Source organism: Lepisma saccharinum, chromosome 5 (assembly GCF_977018435.1).
Source record: "Lepisma saccharinum chromosome 5, izLepSacc3.1, whole genome shotgun sequence".
Classification (NCBI taxonomy): domain Eukaryota; kingdom Metazoa; phylum Arthropoda; class Insecta; order Zygentoma; family Lepismatidae; genus Lepisma; species Lepisma saccharinum.
In genome coordinates, this window is record NC_139233.1 from 92,428,008 (window position 1) to 92,446,795 (window position 18,788).

The 18,788-nt window shown below is 33.8% G+C and overlaps 1 protein-coding gene across 1 annotated transcript in view; it reads left to right on the forward strand.

Annotated features, from left to right (window-relative positions):
• LOC145988431 (sodium channel protein Nach-like) overlaps positions 1–18,788 on the forward strand; it is a 200,302-nt gene that overhangs the window by 170,235 nt on the left and 11,279 nt on the right. Inside the window, exons 8-9 of the mRNA XM_083123323.1 lie at positions 1,773–1,875; positions 9,421–9,518. Coding sequence (XP_082979449.1) covers positions 1,773–1,875; positions 9,421–9,518 — 201 coding nt within the window. The remainder of the gene's footprint in view (positions 1–1,772; positions 1,876–9,420; positions 9,519–18,788) is intronic.

Below are 18,788 nucleotides of genomic sequence, written 5' to 3' on the forward strand. Positions count from 1 at the left end.
GCCGTGCTTCACGGCTGTTTCGGTTTGCCTCTCCATAAACGAGATACATATCAGCAAGCTCGTGGGTAGAGTACTCCACCATTGTCCTGTTCGAGAACTGCCCAGCAACAGGGGCACTTTCCCTCCGAGTGACGGATCACAACTACCGTGATGAGCACTCACGTAATGTCACACAGGTGTCCACGCAGTTGTTGCAAACCGAGAAAGAACACGGGAATACGTACTCTACGTACAATATTCCTTGGCGCAATTCAACCATACACACAGGCCAGACTAAACTCCACCCTGCGAGACGCAGAACAAGACAGGAAAAACAATGGTCGACTACACTCTCTACGTAGTATCCACCAACACTAATACGTAACAGGTGACCTACACTCACAGCGCCTCTAGTGGGGCTTTCTGTATCAATTAGCTGAAATCAATCTGAGCGTAATTTGACGGCGTAGCATCATTTTCGAGTGAATTTCCTATTTCCCGAGTGTGGGACGGTGTCTCAGCAGTAGTGGGACATGTGGACATATGTCGTCATTTTTTACTGGCTACATTCGGATCTCAACATTATGTAGAAGATAGTAGTAAATTTCCTATATTTTCCATCAGGGGATTCCCCACTTTCTTTGAGAGTCCCCTTGTGCAATTTACACTGGGCCTCAATTGATGCACCATTGTATTCGTCAGGCACCACTTTCTTTGTATTATTTTAATCCGACATTGATATATTTCTTCCTTCTTGAGTTATTGTACTTTACACATGGTGTGAGGCGATTTTCGCACGCCTGTCACTCGCAAACGGTGCCGATTTCGACATATTTTCATATGGCATTTTTTCCTCGTTTTTACTTGTCGAATCAGCTCCCAAGCGTTGTAACAGGTATTTTGGTTTGGTTTGAGTTGGTGTTTTAAGTCCACTTTATGCACAGTAAGGCTAATCGGGACTGGACCTACAGTTTAAAGTGGAATCCGAACCACTTGTGCCTCCACCGGGTATCGAACCCGGGACTCCTTGATTACAAGGCGAGGACGCTACCACTGCGCCATCGGGGAGGCCCTGACAGGTATTTTGCAACACCCTGTATATGTACACTATATCATGTTTCTTGCAAGGGACATGAAATATATAGCTAACTTGAGAAATATTACAAGTGAAGGAATGAGATTTAAGAATGTTATCTCAATCATTATTCAATAATATAACTCTAGGTAGATTTCATGTGACGTCAGGATGCTCACAGCCGCCATGTTTGAGGCCAATATTATTTGTCGTTTTCAAGGAAATATCCACCTCGAAGCCTTCGTTATATGTACACCAACTGCACGTTTGTTTTAAATCACGAATGTCTGTGTTCGTATCTCCCGCCCGGCCGCTTGCATTCAGTAGGATTACAAGAGCTTGCCTCAATCATGGCTGTTCCAAGTCACAATGTAACAGTTTGTGACGTAAGTAATGTGAATCACTCATTAGCATCACTACCAGTAATTTTTCCATATCCCCCAACACCCCAAAATTTCTTCAACAGTCCTCTAAAATTTTCACAAACGACCAACATTTATGGTCGTGTTGGCTGTAAATTTACCCTTTCATCCCTCTAAATGCGAACTTACACCCCCTAAACATTTTCTATCCGTTTGCCGTCTCTGAATCCTTTCTTTGGCTATGAAACGAGGAATTTTAAGAGTGCACACTACAAATTTACCATCATAATTCATATATCTGTAGTATCAAATTTAATTTCTGTTATATCTTTCAATATTAGCTTTATTTCTTCCAGAGATAATTCTTAAGCTTCTAACTCGCAAAAAGGAACCTCTGTGCAACTGCTTACAACAATGTGACAGTGTGATCTATAATATATACACTGCTGAAATAAGAAAGTGAGTATATTCCGATTTTTTGTTATTACTATGTTTTATAGACGTGTAAAACTAATTAATATCTTGCAGAAGAAAGCTGTGAACATTTTCTAGTACTCTAGACAGCAAAGTGTTTGATATTGCAGGCCTTTATTTGTGAAAAGTGAATTATTTATGTATATAAGAACGATGGTACGTTCTGTCATCCTCATCTTCACGATTAGTCAAAAGTAGCATTCATTCGCTGTTCATATTTTCCGTCCTTAAATTCTAATAATTATGTATTTTATCTAACAACAGATTAAATTCAATACCAAATATTATCGAGAAGCAATTCTCAAAACATTATACTAAAATATTAACATTATAATAAGTGTCCTTGCATAGCCATTTCAGTCTTCAAACTGCTTCCAACGGCTTCCGCTTCCTTTTCAATAAAATCTAAGTTATGTGCTGTTCAATTTACGGTGCTAGCATGTCTCACTACTACACAAAAAATCCTACAAGAGTTTATTTTTCATAGAGGTCTGAGACTCACCAAAACACATATAATACTAACTATCCTCATCGTTGCGATGTAAAAAGAAACATGAGTGTCTGTGTTGTAAGTAGAAGAGCCAAAAAATCGCATGTCACAGCTTTTGATGTTATCTGTAAAAAGTATAACAAGAGCAAGGGTCATGTTGAAAATAAACTTGTAGAAGGCGAGGCTTGCATCGTGAAGCCTCGAGGATGGCAGTTTCTAATTAGCTCCGTATTAACCAACTAATTCTCTTGCCTTCTTAAACCAGAAAGTTTGGCAACAAAAGCCTTCCATCTCTCAATTTTGTATTTAATTCTGTGCAAATCACATGCCTGGAAGCTTGCGTATATCACCCTCACTGTTTATTCAGCTTTTGACCTTAACTATTAATCATGCATTTTTATTGCATGTTTCCCATGTCAACACAAAATATATATTTTATCTTGGATTAATTTTAACTATGAGGATGAGAATTTAAGAAAGAGTAGAGAGAGAGAGAGAGAGAGAGAGAGAGAGAGGGAGAGAGAGAATACCATAACAAATACCTTCCAAAATTTTAAGATGTATCCTACCATATTCTACATATTCAACGAATTCATTTGATTACAATGCAACAACGTTTTATTATTACATCATATGTTTCAATATTTTCATAGTCATCCAAACATCTGAAAAAACATTTTTTTAGTTACGAAGATAGGAAGAGAAAAAAAGTGGTTGAATAATTTCGACAAGTATTTCTTAATAGAGGACAATGTTTTTTTTATTTCTTTCTTTCGTGTAACCACTATGTTATCAATGGGAACAAGGCAAGACCAACATTACCACTATGTTATTGTGTTGAAGGGGATTTTTCCATTATCAATTATGTCCACACACAAAAACTTAGTGTCTGTCTGCATCCATACCTAGACCATGTCTCAGCCCCCTTGTAACTTATTTAATTATTTACGCTTGTGCTTGTATTTGCTCTCTTCGGGTTTAAGAAGTCCAGAGAGTTAGTTAGTTAATTGTTTTCCACTACACTATTTCAATTTTGAATAATCACATGTTAGTTATAAACGCATCGTTGATATCCTGTCTGATCATATATGTATTTGGGTCGAAGCTTCGTATCTGACAAAAATATTTATTTTCTTCTTTTTCTTGTTATCTGCTTTCTATATAGAATATTAGAAACAACACATTTCCATTAACAGTATTTCATGTTATGCAAAATATTTAAGTTTATACACCATCAGAAGTGTGATTGCAACAACATTACCACTACGTCATCCGACAAAAAGCCAGAATCGGTATTGTTACATTTTATTGCTCAGGTCATTTCCTTTTTTAATATGTACAACTACAGGTTATAGTAACTTAAGCCCTCAGAGTCGTAAACCAACAAAAGTACACCTCTGTTAACTACCTTGTGTGGGGAGGGGGGACAATTGTAGCTGTTGGTGCAATACACTTTGAAGTTTCGTTTTCTAAGTGCCACACATCAATTTCATCAAAATTATCATTATTCATCCTCATCGTTGCCATTAGCCAAAATTGCCTCTTCTTTTTTTACAAATTTTCGTACTGATATCCGTACACCCTTGGCCTTAGCAGATTAACAGAAATCATCTGAAGTTTGAACTCGTAACCCCCCCAATACCGTTGCAAGCTTATTTGTGATTGTTCCCCTCAATTATTCATAGTATCAAACTTTCATAATCAAATACACACAAGTGAAGGGGGTTCATATAACATTAGTGATTTTAAATTGTATTCTTGGGGGCCATGCACACACTTTCTAACATTGTTGCTTGATATTAAAATAAGCGAAAACACACTGCTATGCTTAATAAAAAGAAACATTCATTCATTGCCAGATTGTACACCTGTATAGGTCGAGGTTCATAAGCCTCGTCCATCTCATTCTAGGGACTGCATATTTTGTATACAGTTTATAGTGGTATCACAACACAGGTTATAACTCATTATTAAGTCTGTTAAAAAAAATCGTTAGTCTATTTGAGAATTCTTGCTGTGAAATGTTTATGCTGTTTAACCTAACAGCATTCTGACATTCTTAACAAGTCAACGTCACGTCTACGCACACGCACGCACACTCGGGGAATGTTTGGAATGTAAAACTATTGATTTTGTCTGAGTAAAACAACTAGGTTACATAAGAATTCTTGCCAACATTTCTGTGTTGCAGAAGTTTCTTTGGAAAAATAATTGCAATTAAGAAATTATTAGCCCCGTCTAGTTCGCTACACTTTTAGACATATGGTGGAGTGCAGGTGCATCCCAGCGCCAGGCAAGTACAGTAGAACTGTGTTTTTTGAACTTCTGCAACTATAAAATAATTTGTATACAATAACACTGGAATTTAAGCTCTTGCGTAAAACAAATTTTCAGTTTTTTACACTTGGAAAATCAGCTAAAATCATGATTTTCAGTTAAATTACACTAAGAGAGCTCACTATGAAATTGTTAGATTTAGGGGGGGGGGGTTGCTCGTACCCTCTTTTTGACTACTGAGGAGCACTGCAACAACACATCCGTACTCTTCAAACACTCTCACGATACTGACTGATCTGTAATGCGAAAACCCTTTAAGTAACCTAAGCGCGGACCGCGTTGAAAACATCGGAAACAGTGAGCCAATCAGAAAACACCCATTACGTCATAATCCAACCAATCAGAAAACAACACATCAGATACAGGGTCATCATAATATTGCGTAATAACTTGTTGCGCAACATGATGCAATAGTTTACCCTTACGAGCTATCGCAATGTAGCGTAATAACTTGTTGGGTAACATGATGCAATAGAAGTAGACCGGAAGTAGACCGAAAATAAATTTGCATGGGTGTGTGTGAGTGTGCGTGGGTGTATACTTAAAAAAACCCTAGAAAAACTCATAAGTGTCTGTCAAGTAGACCGGAAGTAGACCGGAAGTAAACAGGAAGTGGACAGGAAGTAGACAGGAAGTGGACCGGAAGTGGACCGGAAGTGGACCGGAAGTGGACCCGAAGTAAATAGGTGTAGATGGGTATGGGTGTGGGTGAGTGTGGGTGGGTGTAGATGGGTGTAGGTGTACTTTAACTCGTAAGAAATTATAACATTCGTACGAAGTACGAGATGAAAAAACACAGATTTACAATAGTATAAAATCAACAAAAACATCATCAAAATAGGTATTTCATTGTGGTTAAATTAATAAAAATAATAGGCCTCGTACCACTCCTACCAAGTACGAGGTGAAAAATCACAGAGTTGCAATAGTATAAAATCGACAAAAACATAGTCAAAATAGGTTTTCTATTGTGCTTAAATTAATAAAAATAATAGGCCTCGTACCAAGTATGGCTTAGAACCGCTCAACTACCTCTACTTCACTCCTTTTATGTTCGCAATATTTATATAGATTACACAACGATCAGGTTCTTACCCACAAAGTAATTATAATTCTTATGAAAATAGCTGACTGCAATCTGTGTAATGGGAAATCTTCTTAAATGACATCACGCATTTCAGGTTTTGGAGGAATTTCGACATTTTGTTCCTGAGATCGAGGAAATCAAGCCGTGATGATTGAGAATCCGAGAACATTTTCTTTTCTTCGTAGTTCCTGAACACTAGAGAAATTTCGAAGGCTTCTGTATTAAAAGTCGATAAATGAGGAAAATTTGCATGAAAATGCCAATCTTTTATTTCAGAAGTGAGAGAAAAAAACAATTTAGGAGCAATGGCTGCATAATTCAATATTCATACGTTCAAGAATTGAATAATGAACGGCGTAGTAAGGATAGGTGATGCAATCAGCTGCTTGCCACGTAATGCGGCCCCTGCGTTGCCAAAATATGCAAAGTTCTTCAACATATCAAAGTCAACTTTCTTCATTGCCAAGTGTTTGCATCATTACGAACGGGAAAAACAGTACAGAACGTAAGCACGGACGTAATATTAAACGCTCTCGGTTCTCTTTTACAACTATACAGCCGTCAATTCCAACTGGCGGCTGAGAAACAACGAATCAGTGACCAGCTGAATTTTCTTCGACTGACATCGGGCATTTTCGAATCACAAGGCAATGAAAGTTCCTGGCGGGACGAAACAAATGAGCTTCGGATACACAGCATGTTGCCAAACGTACTGTAAAAGCAGGGGGGAGGAAGTTTATCAGCGCCGTTTCTGGATAAAAGTTGTACAATAGTACACAAAGCACGGAAAATTAGTACACAATACACCTAAACACTTAAAAACAGGCCAATAGAAACAACTGACAAAAACAGACATACGCATGGTAATGTTGTAACGCAAGAGCATGTTACCCCAACAGATTCTACTTCGCAAATGAGAGTGTTAACACTCATTGAGGCACACATCCATTGGTGGACAGATGTAGGTCAGCCGGCAGTTGGGCCTGCAATCAGTATAAGCAAGAAATTGAAGTTTTAAAGAGGGCAACATGCGGACACCCGTGCAAAAACGGAGGGGAACATTTTGGTTACTGCCAAAGGAGTAAACAAATGACTGTGCATTTTAGTTTGTTAGATGGCCGCGGTCTTTCTCTTCTTGGTAATACTACGGTTTAAATTATTGAAGGAACAGGAAGAATGGAACTCCTGTAACCAAGTCAGAAATCGAATTCAGAATTCTTGGTGGAAATATCGTGAGTTGGCAAATTTTATGTGTTTTAGTTGGTCGTTTATTAATTTTACTATTATAATAATGTTATTTGTCTCTTTAAAGGCCACACATGTAGGATAAAACAGCAGCCAAAATGTGTTCGTAACTACAAAACGTAAATTTTATCTATATTCTACTGGGTGTCCAGCGGAAAGAACCAGTTAAAAGCAGTCCGACTCAAAGACATTTATCTATGAGGCAAATGACGGCTATATTACACCAGTAAAATAAAATAGTCCATTGCAACGTGGACCGTGGCAGGTCCTCAAGGTCATCAGTAAACACACTTCATTTTTTTTCATGAAACTTGGCATGTAACTATATATTGGAGCCAGGCTAATTTTAACTGGGACACCCTGTTACCTACCTTTCAGTCAGATCAAGAATTTACTCTTCGCTCATCTTGTCGTTGGCAAAAGACTCCAGCGATCACAAGGCGTGGAAATGAAAACTTACAATTTTATCATTAACGTAAGGTATATTTTTGAAAACACATACTTAACAGCAATCAAATAAACTTTAAACTACATATTACAAGTATTTTCGACATTGTTCTGCCACTATTAACCCGTTGCTAACGTGATTTGAGCTTGTTGATAAATCTGTCAGTTTGTTAAATGTTGCCAGGTTCTTGTACATCAAGGGTAGTTTATCTGTTCATCTGACACTATAAGGCGTACGCTTTTAGAAGGAACATGAGTTCAGCCAATACGCAGCTAGTGCTGTCGCACTGCTGCCAAACCAACTTCTAGCGGAAAGGAAACGCCGAGATTTCGCCGTGTCCAATATTCAGCTTTTTATATATAATGCATGCACGTGATATTTGACTAGAATGAAATATATAGTAAAGAATTCTACACAGGATTATATCATATCACTGCAGCATATAAGAGAATCTCGTACCTGAAAGATGTTTGAAGGTATTTATTATAGAGGAACTGCAAGGCCATCATCATCGCTCTCGTTTCTCTTTTCTGGCATGTTTCCCAGAAGATTTGAATAGAAGTTCACCGATTTCTGTGGTAGATATATTACCCTGCTTTATAATACGCAACACAGTATGCACACAGACACCACACGCTTTAGCCGTAAGTTCTCGACTCGGAGAAAACCCTGTTTCAGCACACACTTCTTCCGACTCCAATTCGTTGAAGCAAGAATACACTAGATTTCTGTCTTGTGAACGTAATATTTTACCCTTGGTGCCTGTACTACTTGTAATAGGTTTCGAGAGCGACATTATCAATTTGATTCACAAAATCCATGTCCAGGCCTGGATTTGAACCCGGGATCCCTGGCGTCGTAGCGCGATATGCTAACCACTCCACCATGGGGACCGGCGCGAAATTATTAAGTAACACTCGCGGAACACACACTATTGCATAACTATCGAACATAAGGGCTGGACCTCACAGCGCGCTACGACGCCAGGGGTCCCGGGTTCGAATCCCGGCCCGGGCATAGGTGTTTGTAAGTGTCCCTTCATCAATTTCATCATATCATCATCCATCCTCATCTTTGCGATTAGCCAAAGGTAGCAGAAAAGCGAAGTAAAATAAACTAACATTTAATCAATCAATAAGGGCCATATTGAATCGTCTCACAACTGTTCTTCGTGGCGTACGAGTACAATTATCTTACACCGTCCTTGTTACGAAAACGCTGAACTGAAAGTGACTCAGACTCGCAATATTCGTAAACGCCCACAACAATGAAGGGTCATTGTTCATATTGAGCCGAATTTGACACCCATAGCTTTATCAAGAGACAACTCAGCGGGGTTAAGAAGGTGGGTGGCATTTAAAAAAAGCAGACGAAGCACTGAAGGAAAACGAAGGGTCATTGTGTGTGTGCAGAGACGATCTATTTCCCTTGTTCTTCAAGGAACGATATCTCCGGCTGTAGATGACGGAATTGCATGGGACTTGGACAGTCAGGTTCATAATGTCGTGTCCCATTCAATGATGAACCTTAAAGTGGCGAGTTTTATAAAGAACTTCTTGCGCGCAAACCTAACTGTACAACGTTGCACTCCTGCTATTGGCTGGTCGCCAAAGACACGCTCTCCGTAACTCCGCCCGATATCGCTTCTAAAACAGTGCGTCGTATTGTTGTCTATGACATCATAAATATTTTCCAAATTAAAAAAAAAACAAAAAACGAACAAACACAAAATTTCAACTAAATAACAAAGAATCACAGTGTAATGTCCAGGGCATTACAACTCTGTACTATGGTTTTACCATACTATTAACATAATCATATAATATCTATATTTCTATTAACATAATCATATAATATCTATATTTCTATTTATTCTGCATAAAATACTCGTATTTATGCAAATGAGTTATTTTTCATCCACAGAAATGGATTGGGCTATAATCTATTATCCTGGAGCATTGAAGATTTTGGAAATATGAGATTGAGTAGAGACGTTCTATTTGGAATTGAGGAGCTCTTAGGTAAGGTATACAATATTTTAGATTTGGATTTTGTTTCCACATAGCTGTGAATCTCGAAAGGGCTTTTAGGCTTCATATGTGTCTTATACCTTCATAAGAACCTGAAGAAAAGTACATTACGTGTGGAAATTAGTACAGATGTGTCAGGATATTAAGAACATTTCATAGTAGGCATACCCCTATATGTAAAAAAAAAGAAAGAAGGACATCCCCGATTGTTTAGTGGTAACGTCGTCGCCTTGCAATCAAGAGGCCACGGGTTTAATTTCCGGTGGAGGAATATTGCACAGTGATTCGGACCCCACTTTAAACTGTAGGTCAAGTCCCGATTAGCGTATCTGAGCATAACGTGGACTTAAAACAATAACTCAACTAATCATAACTCAACACAGTATTTGTCAAAAAATGTTCTATGGTCAGAATCCTTACACCATGAACTACAGTGTTGGGGAGTAACTCTTTACAATTGACACAGTTCCAAGTAACAGTTACTTGTTTAGGAATTCTAGCTGTAACTAGTTACTTTTAAGAGTAAGTAACTATAACCGTAACAGAGTTACTATTTTACTATAGAAGTAAGATATCAACAGTTACTATTAATTACCTTACGACACATAAATGTTTAACTTCTTAACTCTGGAAGGAGCTAAATTTGGAAACAACGTTTCCAACTATGTGTCTTCTCTGGATGCTAAAGTTAGAGGATTTTCGCCCGAGACAAGGAAACTAGGCTTCTCTGAATTCCAAATTTAGGACATCCACCGTTTAGAGCAATTTACCATTTCAGTGTTGAACAATGTAGTTTTTGAACAATGAAAAAGCCATTGTTGAGGGAATGGGTCTTGTTGAACATGGAATGAAAGGGAAAGAAAGAGGTGCAAGTGGAATTAATGCCATCAGATACAAAGTACCATTGCTGGGATATGAGCGATATTTCGAATTAAAATACTTCATGCAATGTTGACTCTTTGTTCCATTTTTATTTCTAGTAATGATATAAATATATGAAGACATATTATGTACCAGACAGATAAATAAAACACATATAAGTGTTCATTTATGTACATTATTACAATTAATGATCATTGGTTGCGCGTAATTTATTTGTAAGAAAGATAATATCAGCACATTAATATCTTATTGAAACAACAATTTTTTAACCCAATCGTCGCCACTGCTAAAGAATGGTAAGGCGAGCACTAGCTAGCAGACATTTGTTCATACCAGACATTGGCGTCGGGAGAGGGGTCTAGCGGGTCGGTGGACTCCCTCATGGAATTCGACACCGTTTCTTTTAAATATACAAGAAAGCCTAAAGTTTGTTACTCTTATTGTTATGAACAGAAATATAGTTCATTTAGTTAGTATTCGAACAGAATAATCAAAGTAAAAATGCACTGGGTCGAAAACATTGAGTGAAAAATACAGGAACAAGGTTATTATATTCTACCACTTCATCCAAACAACAAAAGGTTTCGAAGTTTTGAAAATTCTAATAATTACAGTTGTAGGTGAGAGGTCACACAACAGTCTTTACGAAAAAAAATTCCCCTTGACATTTAAAGCCCTTCCTTGCACGAGACGTGCAAAAGTTAATGTCAAAATGCATTTCAGATACTAACTGCATTAAATGCAAAATAAATAATCGAAAATATTTGTGCTGGTATTTACTTGTTTGCTGGATCGAGTCTCCCCATTTATATAATAATAATAATAGTAGGGTAAACGGTGCGTTCTGGGCCACCCCCGAAATTTTGGTTTACTTTTATTGTGTACACCTATACAGTAATATACTGAAAATCGAACTTTGACTGTTACAAAAAGTGACACAATAAAAGTGCAAAAAAAAGTCAAAGCTCAAATTCCAATTTTCATAGTGCAAAATTGCTAATTTTCGAAAATCCCTCTATAACTTTCGCTAAAATTTTATTTTTCAATAATTAAAGCGAAGTGCTAAGTTAAAAATAAGTGCTAAGTTACTTCCGGTCCACTTCCGGTTTACTTCCGGTCCACTTCCGGTTTACTTCCGGTCTACTTCCGGTCCACTTCCGGTCTACTTCCGGTCCACTTCCGGTCTACTTCCGGTCCACTTCCGGTTTACTTCCGTTCTACGCTACCCCCGAAATCGGAAAAAAATAAAAATTAAAAAAAAAATTTAAAAAATTAAAAAATTAAACAAAGAAAAAAATTATATAAATAATTAATTACCTAAAATTTTATTGTTTTGAGAAGAATCCTAAAAAAAATTTTTGTATATATAAAACCTAAATTATAAAAATATAGATATAAATCAAAATTTTTCCCGATTAAATATAAAACGGAGAGTGTACTGATTATAAATACAAATATTTTGCTATTTTCAATTATTATTTGAGAATTAGAAGTTGAGAGAAGAGATTTATTAAATAATTAATTTACCTAAAATTTTATTGTTTTAAGAAGAATCCTAAAAAAATATTATATATATATAAAACCTAAATTATAAAAATATAGATATAAACCAAAAGTTTACTGATTAATAAATTGAGATTATAAATACAAATATTTTGCTATTTTCAATTATTATTTGAGAATTAGAAGTTGAGAGAAGATATTTATTAAATAATAAATTTACCTAAAATTTTATTGTTTTAAGAAGAATCCTAAAAAAAATATTTTATATATATAAAACCCAAATTATAAAAATATAGATATAAAACCCAATTATAAAATATAGATATAAAACCCAATTATAACAAAATGAATAATCAAATTAAAAATCCAAACCAAGATATTTTATATCATGTTGTATATAATACAACACATGTAGATAATGAAGAATTAGATATTCCAAATTTTCTAGCTAAACTTAAACCTAAATTTAAAAATTTAATTTGTGATAAACTTAGACAATATTCTCTCAAATTATATTGTATTTTATCATCAAATTATATAAATCCTGGTAATAAAATAGAAAAATTTTATCATCAGACTCATGTGTTAAAATTATACTATAATGATACTAATAATTTAGATGATATTTATGATAGAATTTGTGAAGAACTTAAGTTACAACAACAACAGTTCGAAAAACAAGATTCAGGTTGGTCTCTTTGTGATACAAACCATAAACTTGAATTGAAAATAGCAAAAAATGCCCCTCTTGGAGGATCTGGTTATATTAAATTACCTAAAGAGATTGAAAACAAAAAATCTATATTAAACATTCAAAATAATGATAATAAATGTTTCCTCTGGTGCATCATAGCATATTTTCATCCAGTTAAAAATCATAATGATCACAAATATTGTGTCTCTCATTATGAAAAATTTGAAACAGAATTTAAAAAATCCATGTCAGGAATAAAATATCCAGTACAAATCTCAGATATTGAGAAATTTGAAAAGCAATATCAACAATACAATAAAAAATCAATAAATGTTTATGTTTATGGTTATGATATAAATAATAATATTTATCCACTCAGACACCATCCACCATCTGCTGGTGCACATATCATAAGATTATTATATGTTACAGAGAGAAATAAAAAACACTATTGTCTCATACAAAATCTAACAAAATTGGTGCATAATCAAATAACATTAAATCATCTTAAAATTGCTATATGTGATAGATGCTTGTCAAAATTTTATGGAAGAGGTGACAAATCATGTGAACAGCAATTAGAGGAACATATTGAAAAATGTTATTATTATCCTCATGTAACTTACAAATTTCCATCCAAAAGTATAAAATTTTCTAATTATGAATCGCTGGTACAACATCCATTTGTAATCTATGCTGATTTTGAAACAATACAGATACCGATGCAAACATGTCTTCCCGATCCAAATGAATCATATACAACAAATATAGCTAACCATGAATCTTGTGGTTTTGTACTAAAATTAGTAAAAACTTATGAAGAAAATAATCCACAACAATTATTTATTTATAGAGGTAAAAATGCATCTCGAATATTTATTGAAAAACTTAGAGAGTGGGTAAAAGATTTTGCTCCAATTTTATATAATACAAAATTGATGAATAAACTTACACCAGAACAACATCAGAAACATTATGATACCAAACAATGCAAATATTGTAAAAATAATTGTAATTTATTTAATCCAAAAGTTAAACACCATAACCATTTTAATGGAGAATGTATTGAAACAATTTGCAATTCATGTAACTTGAAAATAAAGAAACCAAATTTTATTCCAGTATTTATTCATAATTTACAAAATTTTGATGCACATTTATTTATCAAAGAATTAGGATATGATACAGAAAATATTAATATTATACCACGCAGTAAAGATAAATATATTACCATAGAAAAAACTATCAGATTAGAAAATGGACAAATAATTAAACTTAGGTTTCTAGATTCATATCAGTTTATATCTAGTAGTTTGGCAAATTTGGTGAAACAATTATCCGATGATGAATTTATTCACACAAGAAAATATTTTAATAATGTTAATATGGAATTGCTAAAAAGAAAAGGAGTTTACCCCTATCAATACGTGGATAGTTTTGATAAATTTAATGAGACACAGTTACCACCGAAAAATAAATTTTATAACCATCTTCAGGATGAAGAATGTAGTGAAATAGATTATCAATATGCACAGACAATTTGGAATATATTAAATTGTAAAACAATGGGAGATTATCATGATATCTATTTAAAACTGGATGGTCTTTTGTTAGCTGATGTGTTCGAGATATTTCGAAATCTTTGTTTCAAGAAATACAATTTGGATTCTGTTTTTATGCATACAACACCTGGTTTATCCTGGCAAGCTATGCTTTTAAATACAGAGGTTGAAATTGGTCTTGTTACCGATATCGAACAGTTCATGTTTGTTGAATCTGGTAAGCGTGGTGGTATAGTCCAGTGTCCTTTAAGATATGCAAAAGCAAATAATAAATATTTATCTAGAAATTATAATGCTAATAAAAAATTTAAATATATTTTATATATTGACATGAACAATTTATATGGTTATGTCATGAATCAATCACTACCAATTGGCAATTACGAATGGATGACAGATACAGAACTTGAAGACAAAGATTTCTTAAACTGGTCTGAAGATCATGCAAAAGGTTGTCTACTGGAAGTTGATTTGGAATATCCATCACATCTACATGACCGACACCATGGTTTTGCTATGGCACCAGTTTCTCAAAAAGTACCAGGTACAGAAGAAACAAAATTGATATTATCATTTGAAAATAAAAATAATTATGTACTTCATTATCGACTGTTACAGTATTATTTGAAATATGGTATGAAATTAACAAAAATCCATAAAGGGTTAAAATTTGATCAAGAAAGATGGTTAGCTCAATATATTGAGAAAAATACAAATAATCGAATACAAACAAATTCTAAAGTTGAAAAAAATCTTTATAAATTAATGAGTAATTCCATATATGGAAAATGTTTAGAGAACAAAATAAATCGAGTGAGGTGTAATTTGGTGTCAGACCGAAAAAAACTTCTGAAACTTATTGCCGACCCCACATATAAAAGTTTTACAAAAATTACTAATAATCTAACTCTTATTGAAAGATCGAACACCAATATAATGTGTGATGCACCGATAACTGTCGGTGTTACAGTTTTAGAATTATCAAAATTGGAAATGTATAAATTTCATTATGATGTTATGAAACCTAAATACAAAAATAGAATTAAAGTAGCTTATATGGATACTGATAGTTTTGTATATGAGATAGAAACAAATAATTTATACAATGACTTGTTCTCTATAAATAAATATTTTGATTTTAGCAATTATCCAGAAAATCATCCATTATACAATATTGAAAACCAGATGATCCCTGGGAAAATGAAAGATGAGGCAGCAGGGTCCATAATATCAGAATTTGCCGGACTCAGATCGAAAATGTATTGCATGAAAATGGATGGGGAAGAAAAAGAAATTAAAAAAGCTAAGGGTGTAAAACAGGCATGTACAAGAAAACTTGCAATAGATGATTTCAAATAATGTTTAAAAAATAAAAATAAAAAATATACATGCCTGCCTACCATCTTACTAGTAAATTAGATGGTGTTTATACTACAATAGAAAATAAAATATCTCTTGATGGGAATGATAATAAATTGCAAGTATTAAATTGCAATATCCATACTAGAGAATATGGACACTATAATACATTAAAAATTTGTTCTAAATGTTATAAATTCAAAAATTAACATAAATATTACAACAATTTAAAATTATTTTATTCTATTATATTTTTATTAAAATTATTCTATAAATTCAAAAAATTAATGCAAATATTACATAATTTATTTTATATAATTAATATTTCCTTTAATTTTTTTTAAATTTTTTTATTTTTTTAAATAATACAGCAACCTAACACTGTTCTATTATATTCTGTTCTATTTTATTCTATTCTGTTAAAATTGTTCTATCACTCTTTCATTTTTTACATCATATATGTATGATTTCTCCACAATTAAAATTGCACTACATATGGTATTTTCAGGTAATGGTTCATGAAATTCACATATTAACTTAATATTAGTTCGATCATTGATAACCACCAATTTTCTTTTTGATGCATTTATTAAAAACATAGGTCTGTGAACTATGAACTCGTCTGGGTTATAATACATATCGATATTTCCTTCAGTTACTCTTTTAAATGCAGAATATGCTTCATATAATTTTAAATAATCTTGTTCTGTAATATTTAAATTGTAATTTTCACGTGGGAATACCTCATTTCTACCATTCTTAAGATATATATTTTTAATTTTACAGTTATCAAATTTGCTGCTATCTCTTTCCTGATTGTCATCTCTCCCTGTCTGAAACAATACGGCTACAAATTCTGGCATGTCATATTGTAGAGATTGGAAATGATTAGTAATGTCGTACTCGAAAAATTTACCCTCTACAGGTTTCTGTATGCATTAATATGTATAAAATTGTATTGGAATTTGAGGATTTTTCAAAATGTTGGATTTGTATTTCAGAGCATAATTCGATTCATATTCAACTATAGGCATGCGTAACTCCATAGACTGGATCACACATTTTGCAACTTCGGGTAAACTAGCGTCGTTGGCTGTTCCATCTGCATTTAAAGTTTTATATCTCATTATAGCATTATAATCATTGGGTGATCTGCGAAATATGATGCTTAAACCACCTTTCCACATAATTTCTTTATAATCGGAGAAAAAACCAAATAGCAATCTCATAGGGAACAGTACTGTGTGACTTTTTGTCATAATTTTTGTTCCAGCTTCGAATCCACCTATTTTATAATATACACTTTCTGATTTTGATAATTTTAATGTTGCCACAGTAGTGGATGTAATTCCAGGATAATCAATTCTGTCAATAACTGTACCATGTTTCCTGACTTCAATTTGTGAGAACAAGAATGGAACAAAATTGTCTATAAGTTTTATATTAGCCCCAGATGGGGGATATTCTTCACCATTACTTTGTTTTACAATATCAAATTTTATATACAGATCGGATCTATGAGGATGAATAAATCCGTCCCCGACAGAAATATCAAACTGTACTTCCTTATTCGGTTGATTAAGATTAGCAAATGTCCTCCTGTTTGGAGGGAATGACTGTAACTCATAACTTTCGATATTTTCCATTGGTATTTATATATATAATTTTTTATATATTAATTTCTATTATTGCAGTGGTATTAGCACCGGCAAAATCGACTATCTCGTTTTTCTCATTTGTAATTCTTATCTCTATGTAATTAACTTTATCATAGTAAACAGGAAAATAGATTGGTGAGATTGGGGAATAGAAAATAGGTTCCATAAATTCAGAATTCGGTTTAAATGTAGCAATAATACCTGTTTCCTTGTGAGTACCAATTGAATTTTTTCGGCTTTGATAATCATTCCTTTAGCAATATTACAGTGAACATTCAACGTCTCGATAGCTAAGAATTTCGGTATAAATTTACCTGTGTGTCTAGTACCAGGTTCTAATTTTGAATTGTTCTCAAATCCTAGAAGTTCACCCATGTTAGATAAATCTACTGTTTCATTGGTGGATACAATCTCTACTCTGTGTGTTACAGAATTTTGAGTGAGTAGTACAGTATTAGGAAATTCTGATTGAAGAGTAGATAAATTATATTGTCCAGGAGGAATAATAATTTTCTCGTTACCTACAAATATACTGTTGTTGTATGAAGTTACATTCGGAATCAGATACACGCTGTAGAATGCTCTCAGAGCTATAGATTTTGGATATATAATATCATCGTGGAGATGCAGTTCCAAGATCGAAGTTTCACTAGAAAGATGAAAAATTCCCATACTTTATGTATAATACTGCTTTCTGAAAATCTTGTAATTTTATGTGTGGTATTTTATTTAATATTCTGAGCCTCGTAATACAAACATGACCACATATAATTTGATCAAAATCTTGTATGCGCTGGTCGTTGTAATAAATATTACAATATTTTAAATAATTAACTAATTCTCTAGGTGGTCTCCCTCCAAAAGAATCAAAAATAAAAACATTGTTGCTTTGTTTATAATAACAGATCCAGTGGGTACCAATATTTTCGGACTTATCCAAATTGACCACACCACATTCTCGAGAGTGACTATTTTTAGGGAGAGAATCCGACATGAAAACTCCTCTGAAATGTTGAATTTTAAATATTTTAATTAAAGATTCAATGTCTTGGTTCGTGAGCGGCTTTTGTTTTTTTTAATTTTCTGAGTACTCTGGATATCACACCACTGCCTAATTTTTTCTCCATAGCCAGATTATGGCGTTTTTGTTCCTCTAATTCGGCTTTATTTTTTTTTGAATCGAGTACAGTTTTGCCAATAGCAGCACTGCCACCAGCTAAACTTCCCACAGCACCCAAAGCAGCTAGGATAGCAGGAATGCTGAATATGAATCCACCACTATGTGCTTTTTTCTTATATTTTGCAATCGTTTTAATTGTGGTGTACTAAGTAATAACTTCATCCCATTTCCTTTGGATATACATTGTTTTTTTTTCTCCTGTTGTTTTTTTTTGTTAAAATTGAATTTACAATTTTTAAATTTTTGGGATCCCGATATGGAATTTGATATACTACTCCTTTCGGTTTCATATTTTTTTAAAATTATTTTTAAGGGTATTTATTTATATATTAACAAACTAAATTACTAACTAAAATTAACTAATTCTCTACAAACCCCACCCTAATTTTTGTTTTGTGTTCATAGCAATTGTTGTACCCAATG